Source organism: Ascidia mentula, chromosome 1 (assembly GCF_947561715.1).
Source record: "Ascidia mentula chromosome 1, kaAscMent1.1, whole genome shotgun sequence".
Classification (NCBI taxonomy): domain Eukaryota; kingdom Metazoa; phylum Chordata; class Ascidiacea; order Phlebobranchia; family Ascidiidae; genus Ascidia; species Ascidia mentula.
The window spans coordinates 19,849,992-19,868,222 of record NC_138566.1 but is presented as its reverse complement, the minus strand read 5'-3'; the positions used below and the strand labels follow the sequence as shown (position 1 = coordinate 19,868,222).

The following is an 18,231-nucleotide window of genomic DNA, read 5'->3' as shown; positions in this document are numbered from 1 at the left end:
TATAGTAGATTTAAAACTAGGCCATTTCTAATTTGAAAAATTTAGTATATAGCCTATAATTGTAATGGCGTTCCTATTTAAAGTATTACAGACTTCCTTTAATATTTCCGTTTTGAATAGTATGTGTACTGCATTTATGATTACGCTGAGCATAAAATAACAATACGCAAGTGTTCTTACTTACGAGGATAATAACAGGTAACCAAGCATGGTAAATGTGTTGTTTCCATTAAGGTTCGCTTCAATACTTTGGTAACTGCCAAACACTCTAGTTGTTGAAGTTAAAGCAAATGTTTGGTTATTTTCGATCTAAAACAACAGTGTACATGATTATAATTTACTTGTGCAAGATATTAAAATAAAATGTTTTACCGGCCCAATGCAGAAAAACACTTGGCAGACTGTTGGGCTGATTCCTTCATATGAATATTGAACCGCTTCAAATGACACTTTGTAGAACTCGTTTGACACAGACCCGGAAAAAGAGGTACGTAATCGGTACGTTCTAATGCGTGACCATACCTGCGTGACCACAATAGTAATATTCTTTCATATTTAGTTGCTTATTTATGTCTTATTTATAAATAGCCTAGTTCAAAGGTTAACCAGCATGAAGAGCCACTTTGTTCCATTTCAGCACTAAACCAACCTCGAAGAACCGCACAAAGCGTTTATTGTTGATTATTTATTTACAAAAGAATTATAAATATTTACCAAGCAATTCAACAAATGTAGCTGCACATTACGATCCTGTAATTTTATTGAATGAAATAAGGCAACAGTATAAAAAGAATGTGAAAAATTAAAATAATATGTTACCGAGATGCTGTATGCTGTGTCCTTACTATATGTTGTGTTGGTGTACAACACAGCAAAAAACGGATATCCGGCCACTGTTGAAAATGTGTAGTCGGAGCCACTGCATTTATTAATAACCAAGCATTAGCCCATATTTGCGATTGCCTTAATCTAAGATTGCTAAGGAGATTTATGCTGTCCACAAAATACTAAAATAGTGCAAAATAAAATCATTGGATATTGTATTACTTGTAGGTTTGATTGTATTCAACATTTCCGCCATCACCGTTTGCAGTATAATGAACCTAAGTAAAAATCAGATATTTCGATCTCCAGTTGAGCATTTAATTTTGAAAACATTACCAGATTTCCTCCATTACTAAACAGCACGCCTCCGTTAGATATCATGTTGATGGGATGAGAATGATCATCATAATCGTAGTGATTGAAGTCTAGGATTCGCCTGGTTAAATCCACAGACCTTAAATTCTCCAAAAGCGCATTGGTCTCCGTACCAACTATAAATTAAATTTGTAATTATGCATACGTGTGCAATGGTGTTTATGACGTTCCACAACGGTTTAGAATTTCTGAGAAAAACATAAAAAGATACCCTTTCTTGCAAATTTTATTGTGTTCTAACCCATGTCAAGCTGCTAAAGGAGTTTTATAATCAAGGAAACGGCACAGAGGCAAAGCCGCTGACTACTATTGATTCAGGAGTTTTAAAGCGACTACAAAAAGGTACTAACTGTTTTGGGCTTGTGATTCCTCGGTGTCAGCAGTACCTGCAAAACGAAATACTAATTATTTTGAATCATTTTAAGAATTGTTTTGTTGCTAATTACACCCCACACAATACAAAACCACGTTATGTTTGGATAAAACCAACACACTTTTCGTTATGGCGTGGAGAATACGATTCATTGTAGCTTCCACTTGGGACTGAGTAATTGCAAAACTTGGGAACGTTCTGTGAAAAGGAATAGGAGTGGCGACACGAACTTTTGCGGTTTATCAATTTGTGAAAAATGATATTAGCTTAATCAGGCCACATTACAACTTACGTCGAAATCAATGTGTATCCGAACACGGCGAACGAAGAATTGCCACTAAAGGAAGCTATGCTTTGTCTGTACCTACTGTACCTCTCAAACAATGTGAAGTTAAAGTCATTTTGTTTCTAAACAAAAAAAGAGTAGGTAAATCTAAATATGGTGAACTCTAACAGACTTTTATCTGTAAAATATTCGCAAATAAATTGTACAATTTTGGTACTTTTAAGCAGAAATTGAAGTACCTGCGTCACAAAAAAGAAGAGTTTGCACACAGTAGGGTAATAGGTTTGATAGTAATGAACAGCATCGAACGACAACTTGAAATTTTCATTGGAAATTGAACCGGAAAATGTCGTTCTCATACCATATGTGTAAAGTCTTGACCACGACTATAGCAAAACAATAGAGCATAGTTCAGTTAAATAAAGCCTGTATGCACTTTCTTTACCAAGCTATGTTTTTTTAAAAACTTTTTTTTGATATTTTTATTTTGTGTTGCAAAAACCAGAATTATTAGTCACCTCAATCGTATATGTCCTTGTCTCGTTAGTGGTGCTATTTGTGAGCAGTAGTGCAACAAATGGATGCGTTGCAAGTGTTGAAAATGCATAGTCGAATCCACTGAATATATGTTAGTGACAATTACAGGAATAATAGTATTATAATTGCAACTGCGCTTACTTGTAGGTTTTGTTGTATTCGGCAAGTTGGCCATCTCCATTCACGTACCAGTAAATCTACATTTTATAGGTTGCTATTTCAAGTATGTATAAATACACATGTACACTTACTATGTTTCCTTCATTGAATATATTGTTGCCACCATTCCTAATCATGTTTATCGGAACAGTAGTATCGTCATAAAGATAGTCATAAAAGTCTTTGAAATGGTTTCTCAAATTTGAGGATGCAAAACGTTCCAGTATTACGTGGAGATCGTTGCCCACTAATATTTGATGTTTTGTGTTATAATGATGAATGGAAAAGTTATGTTTGTCAATTACTTTAATGACGTTAGGATTTTTATCAGGAATATATCTTATACGAAATACCGTTGAAATGTTTATTTAGTGATTATAATAAATTGACTTACTTTGTGGATTAGGTTGTGGTTCTGGATAAACGGTACCTGGCAAAAAAGTAAAGTATGAAATAAATATGCAAAAATGACTTTAAATTTTGAGGGTGACACAAAAACTATTTGGTTTCAGGTTGAATCTGCAAAATAATCTGGTATTCCGTAAGGTGTAGTCGCCCTAAACGAATTCCAAATTCGTTAAAGTTTTGTCTTGACCTTTCACCCCCTAAACCTTTGCTTCCACCCACATTGTTAATGTTTAATTAAGTCATTTCATGTGGATGTATTTAAAATGTCTCAATGACTTGAAATTTTGTTTACAAAAATCGTGTAAAAGAGTGTAAGCTCACCATCAACGATTGTCATCATCAGCTTGGACATCGTGGTTTTTAATTGGAAAGATGTAAACTCGTGACCGGGATTCGTGCTAAAAGATACATACGATAAGGGTAGGTATAAGACGTTAGTAAAGTATTACCAAGTAATTGAACATTAATTGATAAAAGCAGTTAAACTTATGTTTCACATGGCTACTTATCAGTCAAATTTCTCTGCCTACTTGGATAATAAAACGTAACCGAAAACAAAGTTTGACGAGTTTCCGTAAAATGTAGCATTGACATATCTCTGGTGCACCACCTCAAATGTGAAGTCGTATTCACCTTGCCCCTGAAAAGTAAAATCGCCACCATGAAAAAAAAACTTACATTTCTATTGTGGTTATGTCATGTAGATTTGCAGCTCTTCAATTTTGTTTTACCACTATGTGTTTTATTTTAAATTTAAGTGTCTGTCCTGACCATATTTAAATTTTATTCAAGTTTTAGCTGTTTCATTAAAATTGACGATCTGTTTTATTCGATCTATAAAGGTTTCTTATTTTGCATTTATCGAGATAGCACTTACCTGAGTCAAAAGAAAAAGTACTTTACACACTGTTGGGAATTGTCCTTCAATATATTGGACACCTTTGTATACGACAACGTATTCCTTGTATGATACAGTTCCAGAGAAATTGGTTGATCTCTGGTATGAATAAATAGTCGACCACACCTTTAAAAATAATGGCTATAAGTTCATTTTGGTACTTTTTTTCGTATTTTATCTTCATATATTAATAACCATAAGCAAGTTCTAGCAAATACAAAAATCTTGGTTTTGCACTATACCTCGATAGTGTAACTCCTCAATGCAATATCAGTCGTGTTGACGTATAAAACAGCGGTGAATGGTTGAATAGTAAGGGTCGAAAAAGAATAGTCCGTACCGCTGCATGCATATTTATAATCAATTTTAAAACATCAACTTTCATCAAATATCCACAATATTTTGCTACATATAGTCTATCTACTGATCATGTGATTCAAGTAGATGCGTTTGTGGCGCTAACAAGATGTTTGGTTGGTAAGTTATTTGACAAACTCTGTTTAATTTAAGGCATATCTGAGAAAGCAGGCAGAATGATGTGTTTCTTCCTTATATTTCTTTCTTTTATCTCAAGTTCTATCTGTTATAAATTTAATTTGCGAGTGCTTTTTGAAAATGGTTTATCATAAAAGAACATTTATTCGTCTAAGATAATATTTTGCTAGATGGATGTGATCCTATGAAGTTATGTATTTTCGTTGCACTTACTTGTATATTTTATCATATTCAACAAAGCAACCATCCCCGTTGACATCAAAATATACCTAAAATAAATAGGTTGTTAGTTAAATTAATTGGCGTTTTCTTGCTATCTTACAAAATTTCCTTCTAAAAACAAATAGTTAGGATAAAATCCTCCACGGATGATTTGATTGATTGGTTCGGAGTTATCATCGTAAACAATTTCATGGAAATCAGGCAAATGGCTCGAGATATTTGCAGATCGCAGTCGCTCCAAGAGAAGTTTTGTTTCGCTTGCAACTGAAGAAAATATATATGTGATTTACAAAATTGAAATTGTATGTACAAGAAAATGGCATAAGACATCATATTTATATGTATGTACTTGTGAACCAGCAATAACAAGCCGACCCATCAGGGCATTCAAAACAGGTAGAGCACCAACGCTAAATCACGTACTATTACAGGGATTAAACTGCCAAACTGCCTTTCGAAACTTTGACGACTTTTTGTTTTTTTTTATTAATCTAAGAAATTTTAAACTTGCAATTGTCCAGGTTTAACCCTACTTTCGCAATTTTATAAGTTCAGAAGTGCGTATGTTGTGCAAACATTTGGTTCACACAGAAATCGCGCAATTTTACGAACCTTTTGGGTCCTGCTGAAATGCCTCGTCCGGAATCTGAACACCTGAAATGTGGCAAATAATCAATCATATGCACAAAAAAATTTATACTACAACAAAGAACACATAATTCTTTTGGTAAGAAGATGTTTGGTTGAGTGAAACTGTTGCATGATAGGCCTATATCCGAAGAATAATCACATATAAGTAGTATTTAAAAGCTGTTTTTTTTTACCTTTCGTCACTGCGATTAGCAAGTCAAGCATTGTATCTTTCAACTGGTTCGGCGAGATTGAACGCCCCCAACGCAGATATCTGTTTAAAAATTATTTGAAGGAATGGAGCTATTGCACCCATATTGTAGCGTATGGAAATTTAAGGCTTTGTTCCTGACTCTTAACTGTGATGCAATAAAAATCAACTTACGTGGAGAGCAAGGTATAACCCGACACGACATTTTTGGGAATTCCAGTAAGAACAGATTCGCTTTCGCGGTCTTGGATGTTGCTGAACGAAAACTCCAATCCACTGTTGTTCTGTTAAGAAACTTGTTTTCAAAATAATATCTAAACTTGAACCGTACGCAGTTTCTTTACCGGTGCAATGAAGAAAAATACTTCACACACTCCTGGTGCGAAGTTGCCGAAATATTGGATTCCTCTAAAGTGCAACACGTAACCTTCATAGGAAACTGAGGCGTCAAACGTCCGTGTTTCACTGAAGATACCGATATCAGACTGAACCTGTAAAACAGCGATAATTTAGCCTGTGGGCCTACGAATAAAATTTTTTAAATTTTTGTTTCGTAAAAATGTTACAATAGTACATCACAATATGTAAAAAAGATTATAAAATTGCGGTACTCGGGCGATAGTACTTTTCCATCATTACGATTTAACACATCAGGTAACTGCTTTGCCAAAATTGTTTCTTGTTTCAATACGCAATATGGAACCCAATAAATCTGCTATATGTACCCACATTCTTGACACCGACAACCGTATCAATTGGAAGGAAGCAAAAATATTGAAACAAGAAACAATTTTTGCAAAAGGGTCGGTTGTGGAAAATTATTACATTAATTCGCTACCTAATGTGTTAAATCGTAATGATGGAAAAGTACTATCGCCCGTGTTCCGCAATTTCGCCCGTAACGATTCTTGACTTTCGTTTCCCATGTGTGGCCGTTTGACCCGTAAGTGATGTTGTCCATTTATTTATGTCCCGCTGTGTTTTAGCTGTTGTGCCATTTTGTACTTTTTCGTCGCTTAATTTCTGCCCGTGGGTTCGCTACTGTGTTTGTTTTATTCTCTGAAGAAGCCTAGTCGTACGTAGCCTACAGGCAAAACGTCAGAAAATACAATCTTTTTTAAACAAAAGGTGTATATTTGTTGTTTTTCACCAGAAGAACGTCAGATTCATAATTCAGAGTAAAGCATATTAGTCATATAAAATGCTCAAAATGCGCTATAGGCTTATTAGATACAAATCAAATACGTACTTTTATTGAGTATGACTTGCTGTAATTGCTGGTGGAGTTTATGTAGAAGAATGCAGTGAAAGGGTGAATGGCAAGCGTAGAAAACGTGTAGTCTGAACCGCTAAAAATATAAATACCAATTTGGAATCAATCCCAAATGATCACCTTATCTAGGTTTGGCAACTATCATGGCAACTATCTAAAACTAGAATAAAGTGTAAATGAATTGTGCTGGAATGTAGATAAAACCTTCAGACAGACTAAAAAACTGTCAGTAGGAACGGACTAGTGTTCGAAAATATAGAAGCGTGTAAAATAATTAAGCAAAACCTTCAATGTGCATCAGGGATATTGCTTGCTCTATTTTTAAATATTGTTATGAGAATGAATGTAATATATTTTCCCATTTGGCTGTAGAAAAGACCTGAAAACAGACCAACATACTTTAGGACAACGTTATTTTGCCAGTTTTGCTGTTAGCTTATACCCAATAGTTTAAACACAGCATCAAAAAACGCACTTTATCCTGTTATCCAAACATCTCAAGTTGAGCACCTACTTGTATGTGACGTTGTATTCAAGGGCAGGAAAACATTCACCATTCGCGCTGAAGCTCACCTGAAATTAACAGTTTTATTATAATATGTTCAATTCTTTTGTGTTGTGTGTACGTCATTTAACTCACAATATTTCCAACATCGTACATGTTACCACCCCCATCAACAATGCTGTTGACAGGAGAAAAGTAATCGTCGTAGCGATAGCGGTAAAAGTTCTTCAAATGTCTTGTCAGGTCAAAGGATTTCAGTCGGGTTAATGTAACATTCGTTTCAACGACAGCTGCATTCAGATTTAATTATTGCAAAAATAAAACAGTCATGCAATATAATTTTCTTACTTTGAGGATCCACAGATGCGTTGAAACCTTTTTCTACAAAAAAATACAAATATTTTAAGTCTTGCACTGCTACTACGCAATTCATAGATAACGTTGAGTTTATAGGTGGATGTGCATGTAATCGTTAAAATTGGACTTTCAACAGAAGAAAACCAAGCTGCAGACAAGGTGTGTACACGCACTGTCTTCAGCTTTCCAATATTATGGCTTTTTTGCACATATAAAACAAGCTGATCTGAACATTTGTACAGGTAACCGTTACTATACAAATAAGCATCTGGGAAATTCATACAAGACAAACAATAATAGGACCAAACCAATGATGGTCCTTGCGATGACAACCAATTAAATTGTGGCTGCTGCAAATCAACGCTACAGCACAACTAGGTTCTTACCGGCAGCCGTTATAGATGCTAACATGTTGAACATTGTCGCATCAAGTTCGCATTTCGTTATTTCACTGCCTGGAGACCTGGATATATAAAGAAAGGTTTCGCAATATTTCTGATAAATAACTGACATTGAAGGCGAAATGAAAAAAGCCAAACAGGCAATATCATCAAAATATTTTCGCAATAATTCTAATGACTTTAAATGTTAAGTGTTATAAACGAAATCTTCTTAAACACAAAATCTTTCCAAGAAATTTTGCACCACGACTGTAGCGCAATAAAACATAACCGAAAAGAGTAAAATGACGTAATAACTACACACGTATTGCATTCCTCTGCCACAAATACCTCTGGAAAATGCAATAAAACTGAACTTACTTGGAAAGCAAGGTATAACCCGACACGACGTTTCGGGGAATTCCAGTTAGCACAGATTCGCTTTCGCGGTCCTGGATGTTGCTGAACGAAAACTCCAATCCACTGTTGTTCTGTAAAGAAACACTCTTTTAAATTAACATTAAAACTGGACCTATGTACTTTTTACCTTTGCTATGTAGAAAAATACTTCACACACTGATGGTGCAAAGCTACCGAAATATTGGATTCCTCTAAAGTACAACACGTAACCATCGTTGGAAATTAAGCCGTTAAAAGTCTGTGTTTGACTGAAGCTACCGATATCAGACCGAACCTGCAAAACAACAACAAGATGGCTAATGTGCATGATTTCTTTTTTTGAAAAGACGTTCTTAACATAACATGTACAACACTGCAAAGAAATTTTTATTTGTTTTTCATTTGATGAAATACTAAACAGGTAGTAACGTGATGCGTACCTTCACTGTGTATGATTTGCTGAAATTGCTGGTGGAGTTTATATAGAAGAACGCAGTGAAGGGGTGAATGGCAAGAGTGGTGAACGTGTAGTCTGATCCACTAAAACATATCGTGTTAAAACATGATCGCCGTGGTTGACTTTTACATCATCCAAATCTAAGTGATGCCACTAACATTTACGAATTACCTAATTTTGCGCAGGATTGCTAATGAAGAGTGTTTGCAATTTGCCAAACACCTCTTGACAAATTGTCAAAAATGTGTCAGTAATTTGTACGATATATAGGAGCGCATCCTTCAATGAACGTCACGTGATTGCATTGTTTAAATGTTAGTCATACACTATGTCGAATGTTTTGTTTTTGATTCCTTTTATGGTGGGTATATAACGCAAATCTCTTCGGCCACGAAAGCTTCAGATTCTGCAAGAACGCAGGTCAAACTTACAGGCCTCCAAGAAAAAAAAGCAGATATCAAATGTGATTGTAACTTATAGCTTTGTCTGTTATCGCGCAGCGCAAAAACGCGCCTTTTTTCCGTAGCGTAATTACATCACCTACTTGTAAGTGATGTTGTATCCGGTGGCCGAGAAACATTCACCATCGACGCTGAAGCTCACCTGACGTTAGAATTTTTAATACGCACAGTTTTTCGCATTGCAATCCATACAACTTACACTGTTTCCATCGTTGTACATGTTACCGCCCCCATCAATAATCATGTTGACTGGTGAGGTTAAATCGTCGTAGCGATAGCGGTAAAAGTTTATTATTTGTTTTGTGGGATCAAAGGATTTCAGCCGCGTCAATGTTGCATTCGTTTCCACGGCAACTGCATTGAGATTACATGTTTGTAAGTGATTCAGTTATGCAAAATGCTTTTCTTACTTTGAGGATCCATTGATGCGTTGACGTCTAGCTCTGAAAAAGTATTTATTGCAAGTTACGAAGACATGATCAAATCAAGTCAAGATAATGTTTGAGTTCGTTGGTTTATGCCAAAACTAATATAGCTCATGTATTTTTATCGCGTAATGCGACTTATTGCGATCCCGCGTTAGACGGTGATTTTTGGTGAGGATATCACCATAAAAATAGGCACCTTACTCCACAACCCGTACGGTTTTATCGGTACCCATGACATTTTATTTTGCATACAATTTCATTAATGCACAATAAAATTGAATAGAAATAAAATTTAGTTCAATCCAAAGTCACTACACAGTACATTAAATTACGTGAACCTAAAGCAATAAGTAGAGCACAAAATTCAAAACAATACTGCAAAACGTCCTTACCTTCATCGGTCATGGTTTCCAACATGTTAAACATTGTTGCATCAAGTTCGCATTTCGTAATTTCACGACCTGGAATCTCGCTGAAAATTAAAAAGAAAATGATTCAGAATTCCTTTTCAGATGATAAACCGTTTTGGCACTTAAATCTGTAGATGAGACAGTATGTGACTCGGTAATGGTAAATGAACACATTACAACAATGGATCTAAACCGCTGAGATTCAGTCCGAGCTTCACGTCACATTGCGGATTTGTTTGTCGTGTACCAAGGTTGTAGCGAACAACTGTAATTCGGCGTGTTTCCAGGTTTGTTGCAAATTTCGCAAATATTTCTTGAAAGTCGAGATTTAAAAATTAAAAAACACTCGTTAGAAATTTCCTTGGATCTCCAGTAGACAACGCTCTGTGCAAACACCCGGTTTAAAACCACTTCATTAGAACACTGAAAGGCAAAGCAGCGAAATATTAGCCTAGTTATGTATTAACACGGTGGTCCATTACGCCCCTCTCACTTTAGTCAAATTAACTAAAATAGCGCAGTCGACACACAGAGGGCGATAGAGGGTTTCAGCATTATTCTCCTCAGGATATTATTTTTCAACAAGATTTGGTTAATGTCACATTTTAATAAGATTGGCGGCTGAAATCCGAAAATATAGAGCGGTGAGTTTTTTATTTTACTCAAATAAGCGTTCTTCGTCGCGTGGCTGTATATTTTTTTTTTTTTGCGGTAAATCTGTGAAGGGTGACTTGGGCATTTACTAATTTGATATTTAAGGCTTCTGTTGGATTCGACTTTGGGTAAAAGATATGGTTGGACAAATTTGATCCCTCCTAAAAGAAATGTCTTGACCTACGTTGATAAAAGTGTGTATCCGAAAACAACGTCATTGGTGTCTCCTCTTAGAGATGCGACATTTTGCCAGCTGAGGGTGTGTCGTGTTGGAAACGAAAAAGAAAACTCGAGTCCAGTCTGCCTCTGCGAATCGACCAATTTAATAAACATAAAAATGACATTTTTAATAATGTCATTTTTGAACATTTGGCTTACCTGTGCAATGTAGAAATATACTTCACACACACTTGGGTCAGTTGCACCAAAGACTTGAACCCCCTTGTAAGACAGTACGTAAACTCCAATTGTCACATTGCCGGAAAACTCTTGAAAATTCCCCCTGCCGTCAGCACCCAAGTTGGAAACAACCTAAAAGCACTTGGAATAATACGTAAATAACAAGCCATCGATATATTTCGTTTTGTGCTCAAACATTAAGCAAAAGTTGCAGAATCAATCTTATTTCCTCGTATTTCTTTCGGACAATCGCAATCACCAACGCGTTTTAACCGACTATAATAACAGTGATCGACCAAACACCATTTTCGAAAACAGAACATTATTTCATATTTTATTGGTGCTTAATCGAGGACAGCGATATCTAACTTTTTTTTGCCACATTGTTACAATTTGTTTAGAGTGATGGGAGACTGAAATCTCTTTTAAACTTTTTCCAAAAACTTCCATTGCATGATAAAAATTTACAAAAGTCTCCTGGATTATTTTTGTCCCGCGCCATCGAGCTTATCCGTACACAGTTCAACGCCGACTTGGTTCACTTTACCTCAATAGAGTAACTGTCGCTTGTAGCGTTGGTTGAGTTGATGTAGAAAAACGCTGTGAATGGGTAGATGGCTAACGATGAAAACGAGTAGTCAGAACGGCTAATACAAAAAAATTTTCAACATTTTGCCTCGATTTTAACAATACAAAAACACGTTACAATTTTCTGAATCTCTAAACGCAATGAAACTTACTCATATGTTAGATCGTATTCGGCATGCACTCGAATTCCATCAGCAGTGAAATACACCTAATAAAAATATCAGTTTAAATCAAAAAGTCTTTTGTTGTACGTGTTTAATACTTACTTGATTTCCACCATCATACATGTCGCCACCGCCGTCATTAATTGAATTAATTGGAGGCAATGAATTGTCATACCGGTAGGAATAAAAGTCGCCAATCGCTGTTGTTAAATCTGCTGCCCTCAGTCGCTGAAGCAGAACTTCTGTTTTGTTGGCAACTAACAATAAAAGGTTCAACATAAAAATCTTCCCATAACATTTTCCAACTCACGTTTTACATTGATACGTATTTCTGACAAAAGAATGATTTCAGTTGTTTGTAATGAAAGCTCGGTTATTACTATTTTATACACTAAAAAATAACTTACCAGTTTGTCCATGTGTAATTCTGTCACACACAAGCAAAAGGGCTGCAATTCGCAATAAAAAAATCATCCTAACCTGCCAGGGCGCCTTGCTTAACGCCAATGTACAGCCCTGTTAAAAAGAAAAAACAAAATTGTGTCGAATTTTTAGAAGAAAATTTGGAAGTAACGTTAATTCTAAAGATTGTCAGGTTTTCAGGATTCGCAGCCCAGCACCAAGCTGGATCAGCCACATTTTCCGAACAAGTCGGAGCGAGATCTGAAAAATTAAGCTACCGGTGAGTTTGATCTCACGATTCTGGTCTTACCAGGCTTTATCGACGCGGGATCTCAGCGTAAGGTTATTGCCGGTTTGCAGCCAGAAAAGCGACTGCCTTTTCTGTAAAAATTCTCAGAGCCTTCCTTCGCTTCGGCAATTGTTTAACTCTTTAGTAATGTAACCAACAAACCATAAGACTGGCAAATGTCTTGTGATCAATTATACAGGTTAGTAGAAACAATACACTTCACTTCAGTAGAAATACAAAAGAATGATTTGAAATCTTTTTTCAAGGATATGTGAAGCGACTGCAGTAAAAAACGATAACTTCATGTCTAACTTTGAAACATGCAATGGTGGCGTGATATATGTTTACAGCCTTTTTAGTTTTGCTTCTCCGATTTCTATACGATGTTCGTGATTCGTGTCAGTTATCTCAGATTTAATTTAGTTCAATATATAACAGTGACTTATCACAACACACACGACTTGAGAATTGATTCTGGGAATCATTTCCCATTCTGTTGCAATTTGGCCCTGAAGATTTCCACCTTATTATATATATAACAACTGTCTAGGAAACTTTCGTTTCAGGTAAAAATCTTTCAGTCTTCTTTAATTAGACATATATATTCGCTTTGTTAAAAGCATCATCAGTGTCTTTAAAAGCAAATTAAGAATTAGGTTCAAACAAAATAAAGTAAAGGCTCTCCACTACCTCACAACACGCCCTTTACACAACTAAAAACCTGCCACAAGCAACGGGTGGAAGCGTTGAGAAACCACGGAAAAGATAAGGACACAGAAAAAAATAAAATAAAAACACGGTGATGATAAAACACTGGAAAGTGTTTTTTCCTAGACAGTTGTTCATGCACGACTTAACACGAAAACAACTCGTGATCTTGGTGATGCGCCTACTCCCATCACCGGCTCAAACTTAAACTTACTCACACAGTTTTCAACAACTTTCTATGGAATTCGTTTGCTCCCCGTTCCAAAAGTACGGGTTATGGTTGACTGCTTCCAAACCAAGCGTTGGAAACGTTTATTTGCGTTTGTCCGCTGATCTCAAGATACTGCAGTTTTTTACAAATAATTCCAAAATTTTACCTTTTCAATCAGTTAACGCAATGGCAGTTAAATACAGTTGTTGGCGAACCAAATGCTCTCTGCAATATTGTCTGCACATATTTCATATTAGGAAAAGCTTTTAAAGAAAGTATTGGTGGTATTGTTGCTTTGATTGGATAATATCGCAATATTTTGCTCTTTTGAGATGTTTCTCCACGTATAACTCCTTTAACAAGGCAAGTTTGGCATAGTAGATTGCTTACAAAGAAAATAAAACACAAAATGGTTGATAAACAGTCCGTGTTTATTTTCACTCCGCTAAAGCATTCATGATCAGCACGTGACCAGAGCTCTGTTGTTATAAGTGGCCAAATTTAAAACAGGTATTTCATGTATTTTACAGCTGAAGGAATAGCATAATGCGGCGAATAAATATTATTACCCTCGTTGTAATAATGTGTTAATAACAGTCTTTTGCATTCAACCGTTCTCAACCCCGCGACCAGCGAGTTTTAAATGTCAAAACATGCGACATATATTTGATACTTATATCAAACTTGAAATAAAGCGTAAACGGCAGCTAGTTTTGGGCGAAACCCCAACCGCCTTCGTGCACGTTTCTTTAATCCGGTCTCACCCAAGTATGTTTACCACACCGGTTGCAATTCAGTAGTATCAAAATCGTTTTACATATAGCCAACATCAGTTTTAAAACTTTCTTGAACGCTTGGAAAACTTTGCTACCTTTGTCTGATTTAATTACAATGTTGTCTGGTTCAATTTTACCTAAACTACATATTTATATTTGTTAATACACCCATTCGATCTGACATTTTTTTGTTGTGTTAGGACTATTTGGAAACCTATTCTAAGGCCAACTGGAAATGTAATTCTACTTCACATCGGCCTCTCAACACGCTTGATTGCAATTGAATTGAACGGGTCGACTTTGTCTGCTTTGCTGGTTCAAACCTTTTTTTAGTTTTAACATCGTGAAGCTGCGACACTGATAAATTATTTTAAAGGATTTCCTGTTTATGTATAGGACATTGAATGGACTGTTTGAGCAGGAAAGCCTCCTAACTTCGATTGTACAACACCTTACTCTAGGAGAACATATCACCACATACACACGGTTTCCACAAAGGTTAATTTTCCAGGCGTATTTTGCATGTGACGACCAAGCCAAATTCTTTCATTGAAATCCTATATTCAGTTGCATAAAATGCGACAAAACTGTATTTAATGTTTGCATATATTTGGGCTTCGCATATTTATGCGCATTGTAATAATTGGGCCGAGGTACCATTTTTTTGTACAAATGGAATAAATACACTGGTTCTATTAATCCCAAAGTGCTCATACGTAAGCGCATCTATTCAACTGCAATTTTGAATTAAGTTAGGCCCTTTGTAGGCCCAACTGTTTTAGCAATGGTTTTGAATTTGAAGAACACCTGCGCCTTTTTCTTTTGGGCGTTTACGTTCAAGTTGGCAGGTTTTATCACACACGTTTATGATTATCGTTAGCGACTTTGATCCTAAAGCATGGGAATCGAGTGTGTGGTATTAGTTTAGTTTTGCAATGCAGACAAAACTTTTAATCTAAAACATTTCGCAAAATGTATCACAAATAATATTGATTCGTAAATCGCAGCATACAGATCCAAAAAGCACGACTGGCAGTAGTTGCACCGTGCACGGTTGCGCTGTCCTATGTCACTTCTGCGCCAGTATTATGAAGATAATATATAATACATATTTTCCGTGGACGCGTAGACTATTGTCCCGTCTAAAATCTCCTCACATCAGCACCACTGATGCGTGCTTGTGCCTTTTTTCATGGACCTAACCGTTCAGGTTGGTGGTATTGACTTTACGGCTGAGCTAAATCACGTACCCACTGCCCTAAACGCGACGCTCTGCATTAGGTCTTATTTTTATTGTTTTACCGACTTTTGATGATAAAAAGAAGTTAGCTTGCAGATTTTTGGGTTTTCCTCCTCGCTTCGTAGCAGTTGAATATTTTTGGGTCACCTTCACGTTTTTTTACATTTGTGAATGGGTTTGCGCTACTTGTTATTTACTATTACAGACAATACACACAAAGTCAATGCCTTTGGTTTGTATTGTGGACGTAATATTTGTGAAACTCCAAACGAGTAATAACTACAATCATCAGCACAAGAATTCTCGAAAAATCCTATCCATGTGTGTCTGGTTTCGGTTCTATCAACGACAGTTGGCGCCCGATTCTTCTACGTGCTGTCGACCACGGCGCGGTTCAATGACTTTCGCCAATTTCGGTAAACCACGCCAGGTAACTATTAAGGAATTTCGTCATTACTTTTTGCTAGAAAACAATTCTTAAACTTCTCAGATATACGAAAAATCTGACCACATTGTTGAGGTAGTTTTTTGTTTGTGTCTAAAATCTTGTTGTCCTGTGATCCCTGCAATTGGATTGAATTGATTATACGATTTTGTTGATTTTCGCATTTAGTCAATTTTGAAATGTTTCAATGCGAATATATTTTCCCTGCTTAAAATCTACATTTTTACATCCTACTTTCAGCTGCACATACTACAACATTAAATTGTACTGAAAACCACTGTCTGGTAAATACGTATTGAAACATGCCACATATATCTAAGATAAATTTTGTCAGTTTTACTGATACTTATATGAAAGTTAAAATTTAAAAGAAAACGACTGCTAGTTTTGGGTCAAACCCCACCAATTTTCGTGCGAGTTTCGGTGATCCTGTCTCACGATCAGCGGTTAAGTTCACGACCTTAACGTTGTGCAACTACAACCCAAATGTGTTTACCACACCAGTTGCAATTCAGTCGTTTCATAATCGTTTTAGATCTAACAATCAACTTCAGTTTTAAAACTTTTCTGAGCGCTTGGAAAACATTGTGCTTGTTTCGTCTGATTTATTTGCAATGCTGACCGGCTCCATCTCACTTAAGCTATATTTTAATGTTTGTTGATACGCCCACTGAATCTCACAGCAAAGTTTGTGATGATTCAACTATTTTAAAACATATTCAAGGGCATCTCGAAATCTTATTTTCCTTCAAAGTATCGGATTCCCAACACGCTTGATTGCAACTCAATTGAACATGTCGATTTTGTCTTCTTCGGATCCTACCTTTTGTTTGAGTCTCAATATCGTGAAGCTGCGATGCGTATAATTTCCTTTCACAGATTTCCTGTTTTTGTGTAGAAAATTACATACAGTCTTCGTACACAAAAGTTCCCTAACTCCGATCGCACAACACCTTACTCTGGAACAACATGTCACGGCATACACATGTTTTCCACAAAGAATAAATTTCCAGGTTATTTTTAACGGCCGAGGCAAATTCCCCCATTGTAATAATTGGGGTGAGGTACCGTTTTTTTTGTACAATTGGCATAAATGCGCTGGTTTCATAAATCCCAAAGGACTTAGAAGCGCATTTACTAAACTGTAATTTTTCATGGGAGGTGAATATTTGCGATGCACCTCACTGAAGAACACTTGCGCCTTTTTCTTCTGGGCGTTTGCCTTCAAGTTGGCAGGTTTTATCGACCACGAGTTATAATTTATGATTATCGTTAGCGAATTTGACCATAAAGCATGGAAATCGAGTGTGTGGTATCAGTTTAGTTTTGCAATGCAGACACAACTGTCTATCTAAAACATTTCGCAAATTGTATCCCAAATAATATTGATTCGTAAATCGCAGAAAACAGATCTAAAAGCTAGGCTGGCTGTGATTTCACCGTGCACGATTGCGACGAACTACGCTACGTCTGTACCTCTGACTCTGTATATGCTTGTCCGTAGACGCGTAGACAATTGTCCCCTCTAAAATCTCCATGCTCCAAACACTAGAACCACTGATACGTACTTGGGGCTTTTTGTGGACCTGTTCGTTCAGGTTGGTGGTTTTGACTGAAAACGCGACGCTCAGCATTAAGGTCTTATTTCTCATTTTTGTTTTACCAGCGTTTATTAATGAGGCAAATGCCAGCATGCACATTTCTGAGTATTCCTGCTCGCTTTGTAGCAGTTGAATGTTTTGGTCCCCTTCATGTTTTGTTTTGGTTTTGCATATGTAAATGGGTTTGCGATACTTGCAACTTACTCTGATTGACAATTACCAGAAAGTCAATACCTTTGGTTTGTATTGTAGATAGTGTTTGTTAACTCCAAACGAGTAATAACAACGTTTAGCATTGACAAACATCGGCACAAGAATTCTCTAGAAACTCCATCCACGTGTGTCTGGTTTCGGTTCCATTAACTTTCGGTGGCGCCCGTCTACGTGCTGCCTTTGTCGACCACGGTTCAAGAGCTTTAGAGAATTTTGGTAAACTACGCCAGGTAATTGTTAGGGATTTACGTCTTTTCTGCCTGCTCAAAAACGTTCCTAAAACTAACATGATGACTTCTAAGATATACATTTTGTCTGGTTTGGTGACTAAATATTTGAAAGAGAACGTACGCCTTTTTTATACCCGTTCTCGTTTATGTTAGCGGAATCAAATCACATATGGCTTAGGATGTTGGCCACTGGTTTGACGCGTAAAACCAGTAAACACCGCT

General features: G+C 36.4%; 1 protein-coding gene across 1 annotated transcript in view; it reads right to left on the bottom strand.

Annotated features, from left to right (window-relative positions):
• LOC145917441 (uncharacterized) overlaps positions 1–16,959 on the bottom strand; it is a 39,311-nt gene extending 22,352 nt beyond the window's left edge. Inside the window, exons 1-42 of the mRNA XM_083002947.1 lie at positions 16,789–16,959; positions 12,302–12,410; positions 11,997–12,151; positions 11,883–11,938; positions 11,690–11,789; positions 11,122–11,274; positions 10,928–11,049; positions 10,072–10,151; positions 9,662–9,694; positions 9,451–9,605; positions 9,335–9,393; positions 8,774–8,873; positions 8,482–8,628; positions 8,316–8,425; positions 7,941–8,017; positions 7,546–7,578; positions 7,333–7,487; positions 7,207–7,265; positions 6,669–6,768; positions 5,764–5,910; positions 5,594–5,703; positions 5,403–5,482; positions 5,191–5,232; positions 4,679–4,842; positions 4,570–4,625; positions 4,104–4,203; positions 3,841–3,987; positions 3,494–3,603; positions 3,285–3,361; positions 2,950–2,985; positions 2,648–2,802; positions 2,538–2,593; positions 2,378–2,477; positions 2,099–2,245; positions 1,866–1,981; positions 1,695–1,771; positions 1,551–1,586; positions 1,162–1,316; positions 1,048–1,103; positions 820–919; positions 373–522; positions 185–309 (exon numbers count right to left, since the gene is read on the bottom strand). Coding sequence (XP_082859073.1) covers positions 185–309; positions 373–522; positions 820–919; positions 1,048–1,103; positions 1,162–1,316; positions 1,551–1,586; positions 1,695–1,771; positions 1,866–1,981; positions 2,099–2,245; positions 2,378–2,477; positions 2,538–2,593; positions 2,648–2,802; positions 2,950–2,985; positions 3,285–3,361; positions 3,494–3,603; positions 3,841–3,987; positions 4,104–4,203; positions 4,570–4,625; positions 4,679–4,842; positions 5,191–5,232; positions 5,403–5,482; positions 5,594–5,703; positions 5,764–5,910; positions 6,669–6,768; positions 7,207–7,265; positions 7,333–7,487; positions 7,546–7,578; positions 7,941–8,017; positions 8,316–8,425; positions 8,482–8,628; positions 8,774–8,873; positions 9,335–9,393; positions 9,451–9,605; positions 9,662–9,694; positions 10,072–10,151; positions 10,928–11,049; positions 11,122–11,274; positions 11,690–11,789; positions 11,883–11,938; positions 11,997–12,151; positions 12,302–12,368 — 4,103 coding nt within the window. The 5' untranslated portion in view covers positions 12,369–12,410; positions 16,789–16,959. The remainder of the gene's footprint in view (positions 1–184; positions 310–372; positions 523–819; positions 920–1,047; positions 1,104–1,161; positions 1,317–1,550; positions 1,587–1,694; positions 1,772–1,865; positions 1,982–2,098; positions 2,246–2,377; positions 2,478–2,537; positions 2,594–2,647; positions 2,803–2,949; positions 2,986–3,284; positions 3,362–3,493; positions 3,604–3,840; positions 3,988–4,103; positions 4,204–4,569; positions 4,626–4,678; positions 4,843–5,190; positions 5,233–5,402; positions 5,483–5,593; positions 5,704–5,763; positions 5,911–6,668; positions 6,769–7,206; positions 7,266–7,332; positions 7,488–7,545; positions 7,579–7,940; positions 8,018–8,315; positions 8,426–8,481; positions 8,629–8,773; positions 8,874–9,334; positions 9,394–9,450; positions 9,606–9,661; positions 9,695–10,071; positions 10,152–10,927; positions 11,050–11,121; positions 11,275–11,689; positions 11,790–11,882; positions 11,939–11,996; positions 12,152–12,301; positions 12,411–16,788) is intronic.
• Between the last annotated feature and the right edge of the window lie 1,272 nt (positions 16,960–18,231).